This window comes from Myotis nattereri (genome assembly GCF_964212035.1).
Source record: "Myotis nattereri genome assembly, chromosome: 8".
In the NCBI taxonomy this organism is placed as follows: Eukaryota; Metazoa; Chordata; class Mammalia; order Chiroptera; family Vespertilionidae; genus Myotis; species Myotis nattereri.
Genome location: NC_138083.1, coordinates 63,355,072 through 63,369,703, shown reverse-complemented (window position 1 = coordinate 63,369,703; position 14,632 = coordinate 63,355,072). Strand labels below are relative to the sequence as shown.

Sequence of the window (14,632 nt, the reverse complement as noted above, 5' to 3'; positions counted from 1 at the left end):
CCATACATTTCTTCTAGTATCTTTAGTAACTCCCAGAAGGACTGGCCAATTGTAGAAGCTCAATGAATGTTTACTGACGGAAGGAAGGAAGTAAAGAACTTTGCAAGCTTGAGATTCCTCCTAAATGTCAGATGATGTTTCATTGTTATTATTTTGATTATTACTTTCACTCTCACTAAGCATGCATTTAGCCTTTATTATATGCTTATAATAAATTACAATACATTGAATACTTACACTGTGCTAGATGCTGGTATAAAAGCATTAAAAACACTTCTGGTCTCAGCTTGCCATCTGATGGTAATGGCTGGTAAATAAAACCAAAGTCACATTAACTATTGGGTTACAGGTGTCCCCTAGAAGCTCTGGGCACACAGGGAGGGAGATAGATCACACGCAGAAGGTTGCATTGAAGTTGCGGGTTCTCTGAGGGAGGGGTGGGTAAGCACAGGGCCAGGAACCACAGTTCTTGGAGGCTCCTCTCTCAAGGCAGTGGCTTCAAGCTTCATAAGTTTATGTTCAGATAAAATGGCAACTTGTGTAAAAGTGTTTTGTTAGGAAGGCATTATGGAATAAAATTACTGTCCAAAATTCTTTGATAATGAAAATCACGTGGACATTTATTCTATAGGATTATCAGTCCTTTCCCTAGGAATTCTGACTTGTTGGGTATTAGTGGGGGTAAAGCTATTTGTCTTTCTTTTTTTTACTGTGCATTCCATGAGATCCCTATCACCAAGGAAGTGATGAGACCACCGTCAACCACATTCGCATTGAACAAAGTGTCCCACTTATCCGAGCCCCAGTTTTCCTCTTTGTAAAATGAGAAAAAGAAAAACACCCACCTCACGGAGTCTGCTCAGTCCTCATTTCACTTGATTGTCTGTGACATTGGATATTAATGATCATTTTCTCATCCTTGAAACTGTCTCTTCTCTTGCTTTCAAATCAGCACACATCCCAGCCTTCCCCCCACGGCTTTGGCTCTTCTCTTCCTGCCTCTCTCTTAGGGTTCTTCAGGTTCTATTTGCACACCCCTTTCTGGTTCTAGACTTTCTGTGGGTGAGCTCCTATGATTCACCTGCCATCTACATGCAATGAGTTGTAAATCTGTGTCTTCAACCAGCCCCCTCTTTGAACTCCATTCTCATATTCCCAGGTGACAACTGAACATGACCTCACTCTGCCTGTCCCCGAAGCACCTTCACTGAATATCTCCAACATGGAGCTCATTGCCTCTATCCATATTGGTCCCCTTTTTCAATTGCTCTAACAGATCCCAAGCTCTGCTCTAATCCTCCATCCTAATACGTATTCTGTCACGCAGTCAGAATAATCTTTTCAGCATGATCATGTTAATCTTCTACTTGAAAACTTTTAACAGCTCTCTGTCATTCTCCCAATAACATGATATAACATTGATCTGGTCCTACATCACTTCGCCATTTCCTTTCCTAGACACCCAATCTGCCTGGTAAATTTCAAAGTCCTCTACAATGGACTCAGATCACACTGCTCTCATGGTAAACTATGTGCTTCTCTGAAGATGTCCACCCCATGCTTTCTCTTGCCTGTAATGCCTTGGGCTAGTGAGTCCTCTGCCAGGCTAACTCCTGATTGACCTCAGGTCCTCTGGGCAATTTTCCCCAATGCTGGGCCAGATGATCAGCCGTGTGCACCCACACAACTCGGCTCACCCCAGCAGGGCACTTCCTCTTTCATGTTGTCATAGGCTGTTTATCCAGTTCTCGCTTGCATGACCCCATGTGTTTCTTGAAGACAGGGATCCACACAGGATATGTTACCTTGAACCTAGTTAGGACTTAATAAAAGATAAGATTTTTTTCTTCTCTTTTTCCTCTAAAATTTTATTGTACTATTTTTATACTTAATGCCTTAAATACATAATAAAAAATAACAAAGATACTTAATTTTATAATATCCTTACTAGGACTTACTTTTTAACATACCACTTGCTGATAACTGAGGAGGAGGAGTCACCTAGCTAGTCAAAATATTTTGTTAAATGCTAACATTTATTTTGTTGGTGAATGCTTTACATTTACAGGGCACTTCTACATACAGTATTTCTTTCACCCTCAATTAACTATGTAAGGCAGCTCTTACTACCCTAAGATTTCAGCACTTAATTTTAAGCAGTTCCTTGCTCTGGACAGTGTCTTGTAGTTAAGTAGAGTAGTACGTTACAAACTGCAGACTTAATACTGCCCTGGAGTCTCCGTGTTTCTTGCTGTCTAGATTTGTGAGCCAAACAGGAACCATACCTCTTAGCCCATAGAACTTAGCACTTGTAGTACATGTTCAAGTTTGTCAATTGGCTGCATGAAGTTATTTTTACCTGGTAATATTAAATATTCCTAGGAAATAATTTTAATAATATTCAGATATTATTCTAATAGTACCCAGAATAAATAAACATTTTCCATGGCTGAATAAGATGGTAGTGCTTCTATACCATTCAGTGAATGATTAGCTATGGAGAACTGTTAGACATGAGTACATATCTCCCTAATCAACAAATACTTACAGTCTTAAACCAAGTTGAAGTCATTGTCTTCCCTCTTTTTAAAAATATATTTATTGATTTTTAGAGAGTGTGAGGAAGGAGGAGAGAGAGAGAGAGAGAGAGAGAGAGAGAGAAATTGATTTGTTGTTTCACTTATTTATGTATTTATTGGTTGACTCTTGTATGTCCCCTGACCCTAGGATCAAATCTGAGACATTGGCATATCAGGATGATGCTTTAACCAACTGAGATACCCTGCCAGGGCCTTGCCTTTTCTCTTTACACCTGCCCCTCACTTCCGATCTATCTCAGTAGTGGCACTGTTATTCTATCAAGCCAGAAAACTGGGAGGCATTCCTTACACTTTCTCCCTGACCTACCAGCACCCCACCTCCAAGCCAATCAATCATTAAATCTCGCTGATTTCACTTCCCATCTCAAATCCATGAGTCCTCCCTATCTCTGCTCCACTGTCTGAGTTTGGACCCTTGTCGTTGTTCTCCTGGCCTATTAATAGTGCATGTGACTGGTTTCCTTTCCTCTGGTCTAACCCCATGGATGCCCCTCTGTCCTTCAGTTACATGGATCTAAATAAAATGCTAATCTTTCCTTAAGGTTTCCCTGTGTAGAACCCTTCAGACTCACTATTTTCTACACAAGTGGTTCATGGGCCACAGCATAGTTTTAAAAGGGTCTGTCAAAACGTAGCTCTCAGCCACATCTCCAGTCTCATCCTGCAGTTCACTGCTTTCAACTCTGGAACTCCAGTTGTTTATGGCCACCTATGGCCACAACACTCCTTTGTGCTCACACACACTTTATCTCAAATGCACTGCTCACCTTCTTGGCCTGGCTGACTTATGCACCCCTCAAGGATCCGCTCGGCATCATTCTTCCAGGAAATGCTTCCTGAAGCGCCAGATGGGGCCAGGGACCCCTTCTGGGTATTCTCACAGGAGCCTGTTTGCATCCATAGTTTATTCCTGCTACGTTATATGGACATCATCTGGTTATATATCTGTCTGCCATACAAGACGTATATCTTAGCATCTAGGGCAATGCCTTCCTTACACATGCTCAGAACTCAATCAACTTCTGTTGAACTGAGCTGAACTGAATAAATCAAATTGCCATGTTCTGTGGATGTTATGCCATGTTATGTATTTTTGTCCCCATTTCTGATTTTATGTTTTCAGGTGTCTGTGTTCAACTATGTATTTTTGATTTCTTGGGCTTTTGCTCTGCCATACACCAAGCTACGCCGTCTGGCTTCAAGTGTCTGCACTGTCTGGACATGTGTGATCATCGTCTGCAAAATGTTGTACCAGCTGCAAACCATTAAGCCTGAGACTTTTTCTGTTAACTGTTCCTTGGTGAGCCTCAAAGACGGGGAATCTTTCTGGCCTTTAGGGAAACGAGGTGGATATTGGGGAACCTACATCCCCAAGCACATTCTGTCTGGCCATTAAATCACCTCCGCAGGTTGGATACATTCTGGCCTAGAATGCTGGGCCCAAGCCTCTATTCCTGATGAGATTTCCCTGTCAAATGGGTCTTTCCCTCCCATTTCCCTCATGTTCTTATGCTCAAAACTGAAGGAGAATAACCTGAACTCTCCTAATCTGTGGAGCCAATTCCTTTTCTCTTATTTTCAGCCAAATGAGAATGAAACAGACATACCCCTCAACGAGTTGAACAAGTCTCTACTCTACAGCGCTCCTGTGGACCCAACGGAGTGGGTGGGCCTGAGGAAGTCTTCGCCGCTGCTCGTCTACCTGAGGGTAAAGGCTTCGTTGTGCTGAGTTGAGGCCTCTGTGTAGTTATGTTCTAGAATCCTTTCCCTTGAAACCCCTAATATCACAACGATAGGAACCTCATCTTATGTGGCATTTAGGATTGCCTTCTAGAAAAATGACTCAATATTAAAATCAGTATCGTACTGTGCTGAAAAGGAATTTATCAAGTAGTTTGTGATTAATTGAATAAAGTGTGATAGATATAGTTGCTGGAACATTATAGAACCCTAAAGGACGGAGGGAGACTGTTAATGTCAGACATTAAAAGATGTCCAAAATCTATTATGTTTTAAAAAATTTTAGAGCACCGTACATAGTATACTCTCTTTTAGATACAAAGAAAAAGATGAGTAAAATATAGCAAATGGTCAGCAATGATTATTTCTGAGAAGTAGGTATAGCATTACAAGAATTTTTTGCTGTTCAAATTCTGTTTCTCTACAGTTTTTAATAAAGGGTATATATTACATTTAGAGGTAATAAAATAAAGAGCATATTTTTGAAAAAGGAACTTTGCAAGCAGTTGTAAGAAATGTAATGAAAGCAATATACTTCATATTTTTTCACATTATACTTTGATGGATAATCTGAGTAATCTTAGTAACATTATGCTGAGAAGGTACTTAAAAATGAAACATTTATATGCAACACCTGGAATTTTAAAATATACCAAGGATCCCATTTCTCTTTGACTCTGGCAGATATCATATGGCAGATAACATTTGTAATGTTTATAAATACTATTGACCATATCTGTCATGTAATATGCAGATGATATCTACCATAAAGAGCTATTTTATGGGTAAAACAAATTGATATTTGAAAGGAGTGATTAGAATAGCATCTGGCACATATAGTTCCATAAATGTGAACTATTTTATTATTATTATTATTATTATTATTATCATCACTATTATTATTGTTACTATTTTATCCTCATGTTTCTCAACACTGCTCTCTCTAGCCAGATTTCAGAGGCGTTAAAAAATGTCCCCTCTATGCTTATCCCACTCCTCCAGCTTAGTGTGTTTCCCAGGATGTCCTTATAGAACACTGTAGAAGTGTGTGGCACTTTTGGTGCCAATAAAGTTGGACCACCCTCCCAAGATAATTGGACACTGCTTCCTGGTACAGGTTTGTGCTTTTTTAGGCTTGTGTCTAGAGATTCTAGATCATATGATAATGTAAATCAGCCTGATTTGCATAATGGAGATAACTCCACCTTGTTACCAGAAAGCAGGGAAAATGAACTTTGAACTCAAGACTACTTATTATAGAGATGGGATTTTATAAAGCATTATACTATTAAACATCAAAAATGGAATCAAATTACTTATTATGAGGATTGTTTAAAATTACCAAATCACAAAGCCTTTGGCTTCACACAGCTGTGTTTTCTTGCTTTGTAGAATAATCTGCTGATGCTGGCCATTCTGGCCTTTGAAGTCACAGTGTACCGCCATCAGGAGTACTACCGGGGGCGAAACAACCTCACTGCCCCTGTATCTAAAACCATCTTTCATGACATTACAAGACACCATCTGGATGATGGAATTATTAATTGTGCCAAATATTTCATAAATTACTTCTTCTACAAGTTTGGTCTGGAGGTGAGTTTCCTTGCGGGTGTGTTTTCTATTCTCTGTGACAATCCCAATAGCTGCTTTTGGCCAGTTGGCCACAGGAGTTTCATCCTGCACCTCCAGGCCATGATCACTGATCCTCGGGATCAGCAGGAGAAGATGCTACTGAAGGACTTACCTGGCCTGGCTGAAAGTTCTCCAACACCACGTGCCAATGGCCCCCTTGCAACAGGGAGCTCTGCCTCTCTGGGTCTCTGTCGCCCTACAGACACATGGATGCCTGTCACTTGTCATTGTAACTGGTTCCTTATAAACCGGAAATGCTGTAATTTTTTTTTCCTGTTTCCTGCATGTGGAAATGTAACCTTAGCCAAAATGAACCATTTCACCTGAAATGGCTGTGGTAGTGCCTGTTCCTCAGTAGAATGAATTGAAACAGTGACTTTCATGAGGAGATCATAGCTGTAGTTCTCTTCATGGTGGAAGTGGTTCCTGTAAATAGGGAAGTACTCAGTGTTTCCCTCGGAAGTAATGTGTACAGTACCTGTGTCTGATCTGTACAGTATCTCCGTCTTCACCCTTAAAGACGTAACAAGAAAAGACCTGGTGAACATGTGCAGAGAAACCTACCTCCGGAAGGCAGGTCTCTGCCCTGCAAAGGGCTGATAGCTGACACCACTTCCCTTCCCTGTCTAAATCCAATTTTTTTGCCTCTTTTTTCCTTATGCAGACCTGTTTCCTACTGTCAGTCAATGTAATCGGTCAGCGAATGGATTTCTATGCCATGATTCATGCCTGCTGGCTGATCGCCGTCTTATATCGACGCAGAAGAAAAGCCATCGCGGAGATCTGGCCCAAGTACTGCTGCTTCCTGGCCTGCATCATCACGTTCCAGTACTTCATCTGCATCGGCATCCCCCCTGCGCCCTGCAGAGGTGTGTGGCCTCCCAGGAGCAGCTGCTCTTAGGATCCACCCTTACATTGGGCACAGTGGGCAAAGGGCAGCAAAGAAGCTTATTGATCTTGCTCCTCACCACCTCCCTCCCTGCAGATTACCCATGGAGATTCAAGGGTGCCAACTTCAATGACAACATCATAAAGTGGCTGTACTTCCCAGACTTCATTGTGCGGCCCAACCCCGTGTTTCTCGTCTGTAAGTGTTGCAGCCTTGGGGCCACAGAGCACTGGTGTTTGGTTTTATGTTTGCTAACCCATCTTCATGCATTAGGCATTAGTGCCTTTGCTTCTTCCACTGCTCTATGTAATCATGTAAAAGGCTTGTCCTGATGCATTAATATCACAGGTCATTAATGGCTTCTACTTGCCCTATTAAGCATTTGCAAAATTAATAAACATTGAAATACCATATTCACTTTCATAACTTATCTCCCAACACACACACTCTGCCCCCCAACACATGCCTCTGCACACCCACCTTCTAGAAGGTAGACTGAGGAGGGAGGCCTTGTATTTTGTGAATCCGTTTTTCTAGCTGCCACCACAAACCAAATCTGAAGATAAGACTGTGCTAGCCAGGAAGGTGCTACTCAAATCGCCCCGGCTCCTCAGCTGGGCCCCAGCCCCAAGTCCTTTCAAGGGCAGACTGATCATCCAAAGGTCAAGGTTATCCACCCCCACCCAGGGAGTGCTAGATCCAGTGGGAAACCAAAGAGCAACTTAGCTGCCTAAACACATGCAGATTTAATTTAAAGAACAAGGCAATTTAGGCTGGAGGCGGCCTGCCGAGCTGGAGTGAGGATCTGTTCTGGGCTGTTGGCCACCAGGACCGCTCCATCAGATGTCTCCACTCTCAGGAACGGACCCATAATTGTCAACTGCGGTCATCCAGCCTTCACTGCAGTATGTGCTCTGGGAAGAGTCTTTGATCACAAATGTAAAGGGGAATGGAAATGATAGAGAAAATCAGAAATGTCTGCTTCTACCACGTGTAAAAAGATTAAGATGGGGAAAATGCTCAAATGGCTGCCTCAAAGCATTGGTAGGAGATAAGCACAAATAAAGAGAGTCTTGAAGCCAGTAATTGGCACCTGACACTTTCAGTCACCAACGTGCAGACACAATCCTAGGGCTCTCCCACTTCATGCCCCTGGAATGTCCCTCTTGCAACCCCCATGGTAAGGAAAGTGGGATTTGGCCCCAACATTGGAATCCAGTTTAGGAACACAGCCCCCTTGAGAGTTAAGGAGCAGCTCATGCTGTATGGGGACTGTGACCTGCATCTGTAAACCCAGGTTTAATGATCTTACCTCTGTCTTGCCAGATGACTTCATGCTGCTTCTGTGTGCCTCCTTACAATGGCAGATTTTTGAGGATGAAAATAAGGCTGCAGTGCGAATCATGGCAGGGGACAATGTGGAGATTTGCATGAGCCTTGATGCGGCCTCCTTCAGCCAATATAACCCAGTCCCAGATTTCATTCACTGCAGGTAAGGACAGCTGCATTGTTTCAAAGCCACTTTGGTGCGTGCCCTTCAATTCAAGTATATACCTCTCTCTCTCTCTCTCTCTCTCTCTCTCTCTCTCTCTCTCTCTCTCCCCCCCCCCCCCATTCTTGGGACACTGAGAGGTGCTTGTACACATAAAACTAATAAACATGGGACAGAGGGCTTCCGTAGCTAAAGCTGAACCTCTGAGTCAAATATATAGTATGGTTGTTTTTTTAAATATATTTTATTGACTTTTCACAGAGAGGAAGAGAGAGAGACAGAGAACTAGAAACATCGATAAGAGAGAAACATCGATCAGCTGCCTCCCGCACACCCCCCACTGGGGATGCACCCGCAACCAAGGCACATGCCCCTGACGGGAATCAAACCCGGGACCCTTGAGTCCGCAAGCTGACGCTCTATCCACTGAGCCAAACCAGCTAGGGCTATAGTATGGTTGTTACCCTCATTAAAGTAGAATCTCCCAACTTAATGTTTTTATTTGTTTTTGTTGTTGTCCTTTGATGGTTTGGTTTTATTTTCTAGATCATACTTAGACATGTCCAAAGTGATCATCTTTAGCTACCTCTTCTGGTTCGTCCTCACAATCATCTTCATCACTGGGACAACAAGGATCAGCATCTTCTGCATGGGTTACTTGGTGGCCTGCTTCTATTTCCTGCTCTTTGGGGGTGATTTGCTATTGAAACCTATCAAGAGCATCCTGCGTTATTGGGACTGGCTGATTGCTTACAACGTCTTTGTGATTACGATGAAAAACATACTGTCAGTAAGTGGCTCCCACTGTGTAACACATTTGTGGTTTCAGTGTAAGAGTAAACAGTCTATTCAGTGGTTATTAAAAACCCATCATCCATCACACTGCTCTCTTAAAAGCCCCAAATGAGATGCTGCAAATTCAGAATTCAAATGACCGTTTATTACTCTTTGTTTTGCCATATTAAGCAGAATCTTTTTTTCCACCATTTCAAGGTCACATGATGAGAGAATATGTATTCATCAGAATAAACTCTAAAACATATTTTATTAATTAAAATCCTATCTTTTCTGAGGACTAATTTATCATCATTCTTACTAGTGCAAAATGACCCTTTAAAATCATATTATGTTGGCTAAAAGCAACTCTCTTATCTAGAAAGAGTTATAGAATTATTAAATACAAAATCATAGTTCTCTATGACATTGTGTGGGAGAGGAATGAAGTGAAATAGACTATTGAAAGCATGAATGTTTTATGTGCACATGAGATGTGGGTAGATAAGAAGCAATCACAGTGTCACGGCTGCCTCTGAGCACAGGCATTCTGACCAGGGCCCAGCTAAGGCAACAAAGGATTGAGGCAAAAACCACCTCTTTCTTCCTCAAAGTTTGGCTGCTCTGCTCTTAAAGTTCCATGTTCCAGAGCACAGCTTTCTCCCTGACCTGATCAATAACTCAAACTGCCCCCTTGTAACCCCAGCGTCACATAAAATCTTTTAGGACACAGTTAAGTTCTTTGTTATTTCAGGATATTAAACAATAATCTTCCATGAACTGAAGGAGTTAAGACATCTGTAGTTGGCCCTAACTTAAAGTTAATCCTAGTACCTGCTACTCCCAGGTTATAGGTGATAATGCATTAGAAGAATAGTGATGTAATGACTTCCTGCTTCTCCCCTTCCTAACTACTTAAAGTTGAGCTCACTGGGCAGGCAATTTAACTCTGAAAGCATTTGATTTGGGGAGGGAGGGGGCAACGGCACATCCACTGCTGTATTTGGAGGTCTTGGAAAGTCAAGTCTGTGTAACCATGAATATGTGTTTGAATAATTTATTTTGTCTACAACCCATTGAAATGTTGATTTTCTAGTTGACACTAAAAGTGACTTTTATTTATCAATTTTACCGCACCAGTATTTATGTACATTTGGGGTAGCACTGGGAATTATAGGAGAGGGTATGAGAGACAACAGAACACCATTTCATTCTAAAGCCAATCTGATGGTGAAGGATCTGTTACTAGAAGCTGATCCCTACAACCATTCCTGGAAAATCTGTCTACAAAGTTCATTCATTCATTCTGTAAACCTAAATTGCACTGTCTTTTGCTAGGCACTGTTTTATATCTTGAAGAGCTTAAAATATATAGCACTCAAATTTTATCCTCAAGGAACTCACATTCTGGAAGGAAAGATAGACCTTCTTATAATTATATGATCTTTTGATGCTAATTATCACAAGGGTTCAGGAAAATAAAACAAAAAAGGGGTACTTAATATATTACCTAGATAAGTTGGGAACAGGCTTCTTAGAGGTGATGCCATTTGAACCCATCAGAGACTTGAAAGAGAGATTGAAGGGTATCCAGGTAGACAAGGCAGGGAGAATATTCCCAACTTGGGAACCTGAACAAAAGCATGGCTGTGTAGGACTGAAATGTGAATTCAGAAAGCATGTACTGATGCTGGGTTACTGCTGATTTGGGAGAAAATTCTAATTATATTCTCCTATCTCACATGTCCCCAAGAAATCTGCATAATTCAGCCATCACTTTTATGTGCTGGCTTACAATAATTATGTGTAATACATGACAAGAAAGCATTGTTATGAGACAAAAAATCAAATCAACAAAAAACATATTCCTTTACCCAGAGAATTGGCAAAAAAAAAAAAAAAAGCAGCTCCTATTCTAAGAACCATATATCATGCAGTTTATGTTTGTGATGATGTCCTGGCAAAAAGCATAGGTTTCATATGTCTGACAGGCCAGGAAATAACTGGACTAAAATCAAAGTCCTAGAGTGCATTGCTTACGCATTCACGATCACGGAGTTCAGCTTGTTTCTATGATAATCCAAGATTTCCTCTCTGAAAAGAGAGGTGCTGCCAAGTGCAGCAAACATCACCTTGAAGATGCTTCCTTTACTCATTGGTCCTAATTTTCCCTGGGAAATGATGGTTCTCCGGAAGCATTCATAGCACCACCCAGTGGTGACTATAGTTTTACACGTCAGTACCTCCCACAGTCATTGGCACTGAGACTTTGTGAATTCTTGCACCTGTTAGGATCACAAGACATCAAGCTTTTTTTCTGGGTGCAGAATTTCAGAATTTGCCTTTTCCATTTGTTTTTCAGATAGGAGCATGTGGATACATCGAAAAATTGGTTAAAAATAGTTGCTGGTTGATCCAAGCTTTCAGCCTGGCCTGCACAGTCAAAGGCTATAAAATGCGTAAGTATGAGAAGCATATTTGGGAATGGAAGAACAAAGAGGGAAGGACAGCTGTATTGTTATAATTTAAACATTGGGCCAAAACATGTAAAAAAGAGAGAGAGAGAGAGAGAGAGAGAGAGAGAGAGAGAGAGAGAGAGATAAAAATGGAGTTCAATTTGATCTATACATGGAGGCTATAGGATTGCACTACATTATGACTCTATTGTCCATAACAAGGAAATGCTCCTATTCTGGACATCGTGGATTGTCATCTAAAAACATCCTAAATCCTGGCAGGTCTGGAGGCTGGGTGTTGCCTGTAGTAGCTCCCTGAACATTTTGAATTATGATTAGGAAGAGTACAGATGCCCACTCAAACCTGTGGTTGTGTGCAGTTAGAATCTTTGGGCATCAATGTAATTCTGACTTCCATGTTCTTTTCTCCTCTGGAAGCTCAGAGAACCTCAAACTCAGGAAACAAGTGGGAAGAGCTGCAGATTTTTTGGAGTTACACTCCCACTAAGACAGAGACAGAAGTCCCATTTTCATCTCTCTGCCTCTTGCATCAGCACCCAGGGCAACACCACACACGGTCCTCCCTGGTGCCTAGAATGGGGGCAGCTTGAACATGACGCTCCCCCACTGCAGCTGCTAACCCAGGCTATACTGTGCGGAGGATGAAGAGTCACAGGGGATTTGCTTTGACTTCGGGTCAGATGTGCTATTGAGACCCTTTCTTCTAACAGGCCCCAGTGTGCTGCCTACCTCTGGCTAGAGCCCGTTTCCAGAAAGGGTATTTTATTTTGTACCAGAGCATTGCCTCTGGCATTGAGACATGCAGTCATTATTTCTTTATGGCCTTTGTTGGGGGTTTGGGGGAAAGGAGTCCCTCTCTCCCTAAAAGAAAGGAACACTCAGGAGTCTTCCTTAGCAAAGAGCCCTTCCTGTGCTTTACATTGTCAAGAGTTCGCTTTGCGGTCAGCCTCATGGATCAATGTTCATATTGGACTTTAAGTGCATGGCCTTGCTCGTAAATAAATCAACTCATAAGTGAGTTGATGGATCAGAATGTTGCTTTCATGCCTATGTGATTTCCCAAGCCTGATCACACACAGGTTTTATAAAATAGCAAAAAAGAAATGGATGTTAATTTTAATTATTTTAATTTTTTGCCTCAGCTGATGCTGATTCCTCATGTAAACTACCCAGTGGTGAAGCAGGAATCATTTGGGACAGTATATGTTTTGCCTTCCTCCTGCTGCAGAGAAGAGTTTTTATGAGTTACTATTTCCTACACGTTGTGGCGGATATAAAAGCTTCACAGATCCTGGCATCGAGGTAGGGCAGATTTCTTAGTCTCCACGCTTCTTTCAGTTTTCGCCCCTGATCTTGTAGGCTTAGGGGGAAAGACTAGGAAGCGGACTAAGTATTGAAAGTAAAGGCTTGGAGGCAGGGAACTTGACTTGGGGTGGTGAACACACAATACAATATACGGATGATATATTGTAGAATTATACACCCCAAACCTATGGAATTTTATTAATCAGTGTCACCTCAGTAAATACATTTTTTAAAAAGTAAAGGCTTGGAAACAGCGATGCAATATCTTTGACTGTCCTGGGGCAGTAATGTAAGGCTGTACATAGGAAAGTGTGAGGTACATGGGTTCTTTTTCTAAGATTTGAGAATGTTTGCATGCCTATAAGCAGGTTTTAGTGGCAGTGGAAAGGTTGAAAATGCAGGAAGAGAAGGAGAAAATGGAAGGATGGAATCCCTCAGGCTGCAGGTGGGGAAGACACCTGAGCACAGGCGGCCTTAGGCAGGAGAACGTCACCTCTTCCACTGTCACCGAGAAAGGGTATCCACAGGATAGGTGGCGGGAAGCTGAGCAAATACTTGCTCATGACTTATGTTCTCTCCGGGAAGTAGGAAGGTAGGCCGTTTACTAGGAGTGAAGAGCCGTTGGCAGAATTCAGGATTTGAGAAAAGGGTAAGAAGTGTGAAATAGCCACTGGAGAGGAGCAGACAAGCTTCCGGAGAGTGCGGTGCAGTGGCTAGTTGGCCAACCATGTGTTTCTGCACCTCTGATGATAGCCCGTCCAAGCACAGGGCTGGCACACCACTGAGATTCTGCAGAATTGCCATATGCCAAGCGATTGTGACCTGTGACGATGGGACAGAGTTGAGGATATTAGGTTGATGAGATCTATGGGGACCCTTAAGTTGGCTTGAAATGTGAGAAAAAGCAGAAGGGAGGGGAAGGATAGAAAGAATAGAATCAAAGAGGCAAGAGACTGAAAACCCCATTGATGGGGCTTGCAATTCAACTTTGCACTTGTCCTTACGTATTGAGTAGAAAACCAATCTGAACTCACTCTTGCAAATGCTCCCTAGTGGAACAAACTAGAATAAGGTCAGGTGAGTAACCTTAGGTGTAACGTTCTGTGGGACTGGTTTGAAGTGGCGCGTGGCTTTCAATGTCTTAAGAAACACAAACCATTTTAGTTTTACTGATCTCTCAAGGTTGTGAGCAGCCATGCCGTCCAGGGGGAGGCTGTACCATGTTTGTCCACTCAGAAGGGGCCAGGAAACTTCAGTCTACAGCCCAACAAATGTTTTTGAACCCTTATAGTTATTTTAGGGGTTCTATATTATTAGAAATACTAATTTGTTCTGTTTCCAATTTTCCTTTAGAGGGGCTGAACTTTTCCAGGCCACAATTGTAAAGGCTGTGAAAGCAAGAATTGAGGAAGAGAAAAAGTCAATGGATCAGCTGAAGAGGCAGTAAGGATGCTTTATTTTCCTCTCCTCTGTTCCTTTTAGTGTTGGTTGGTATGATCCCATTCAGACACTCCCAGCTCTCTCTCTAGAACAGCGGTTCTCAACCTGTGGGTCGCCAACCTGTGGGTCTCGACCCCTTTGGAGGTCGAACGACCCTTTCACAGGGGTCGCCTAAGACCATTGGAAAACACATATATAATTACATATTGTTTTTGTGATTAATCACTATGCTTTAATTATGTTCAATTTGTAACAATGAAAATACATCCTGCATATCAGATAT

At 42.0% G+C, this 14,632-nt stretch overlaps 1 protein-coding gene across 1 annotated transcript in view; it reads left to right on the top strand.

Moving 5' to 3' along the window:
* Window positions 1-14,632, top strand: part of PIEZO2 (piezo type mechanosensitive ion channel component 2) — a 336,118-nt gene that overhangs the window by 263,868 nt on the left and 57,618 nt on the right. Inside the window, exons 20-29 of the mRNA XM_081097137.1 lie at window positions 3,724-3,900; window positions 4,183-4,308; window positions 5,733-5,933; window positions 6,637-6,841; window positions 6,958-7,059; window positions 8,188-8,353; window positions 8,900-9,143; window positions 11,490-11,586; window positions 12,747-12,906; window positions 14,263-14,352. Coding sequence (XP_080953263.1) covers window positions 3,724-3,900; window positions 4,183-4,308; window positions 5,733-5,933; window positions 6,637-6,841; window positions 6,958-7,059; window positions 8,188-8,353; window positions 8,900-9,143; window positions 11,490-11,586; window positions 12,747-12,906; window positions 14,263-14,352 — 1,568 coding nt within the window. The remainder of the gene's footprint in view (window positions 1-3,723; window positions 3,901-4,182; window positions 4,309-5,732; window positions 5,934-6,636; window positions 6,842-6,957; window positions 7,060-8,187; window positions 8,354-8,899; window positions 9,144-11,489; window positions 11,587-12,746; window positions 12,907-14,262; window positions 14,353-14,632) is intronic.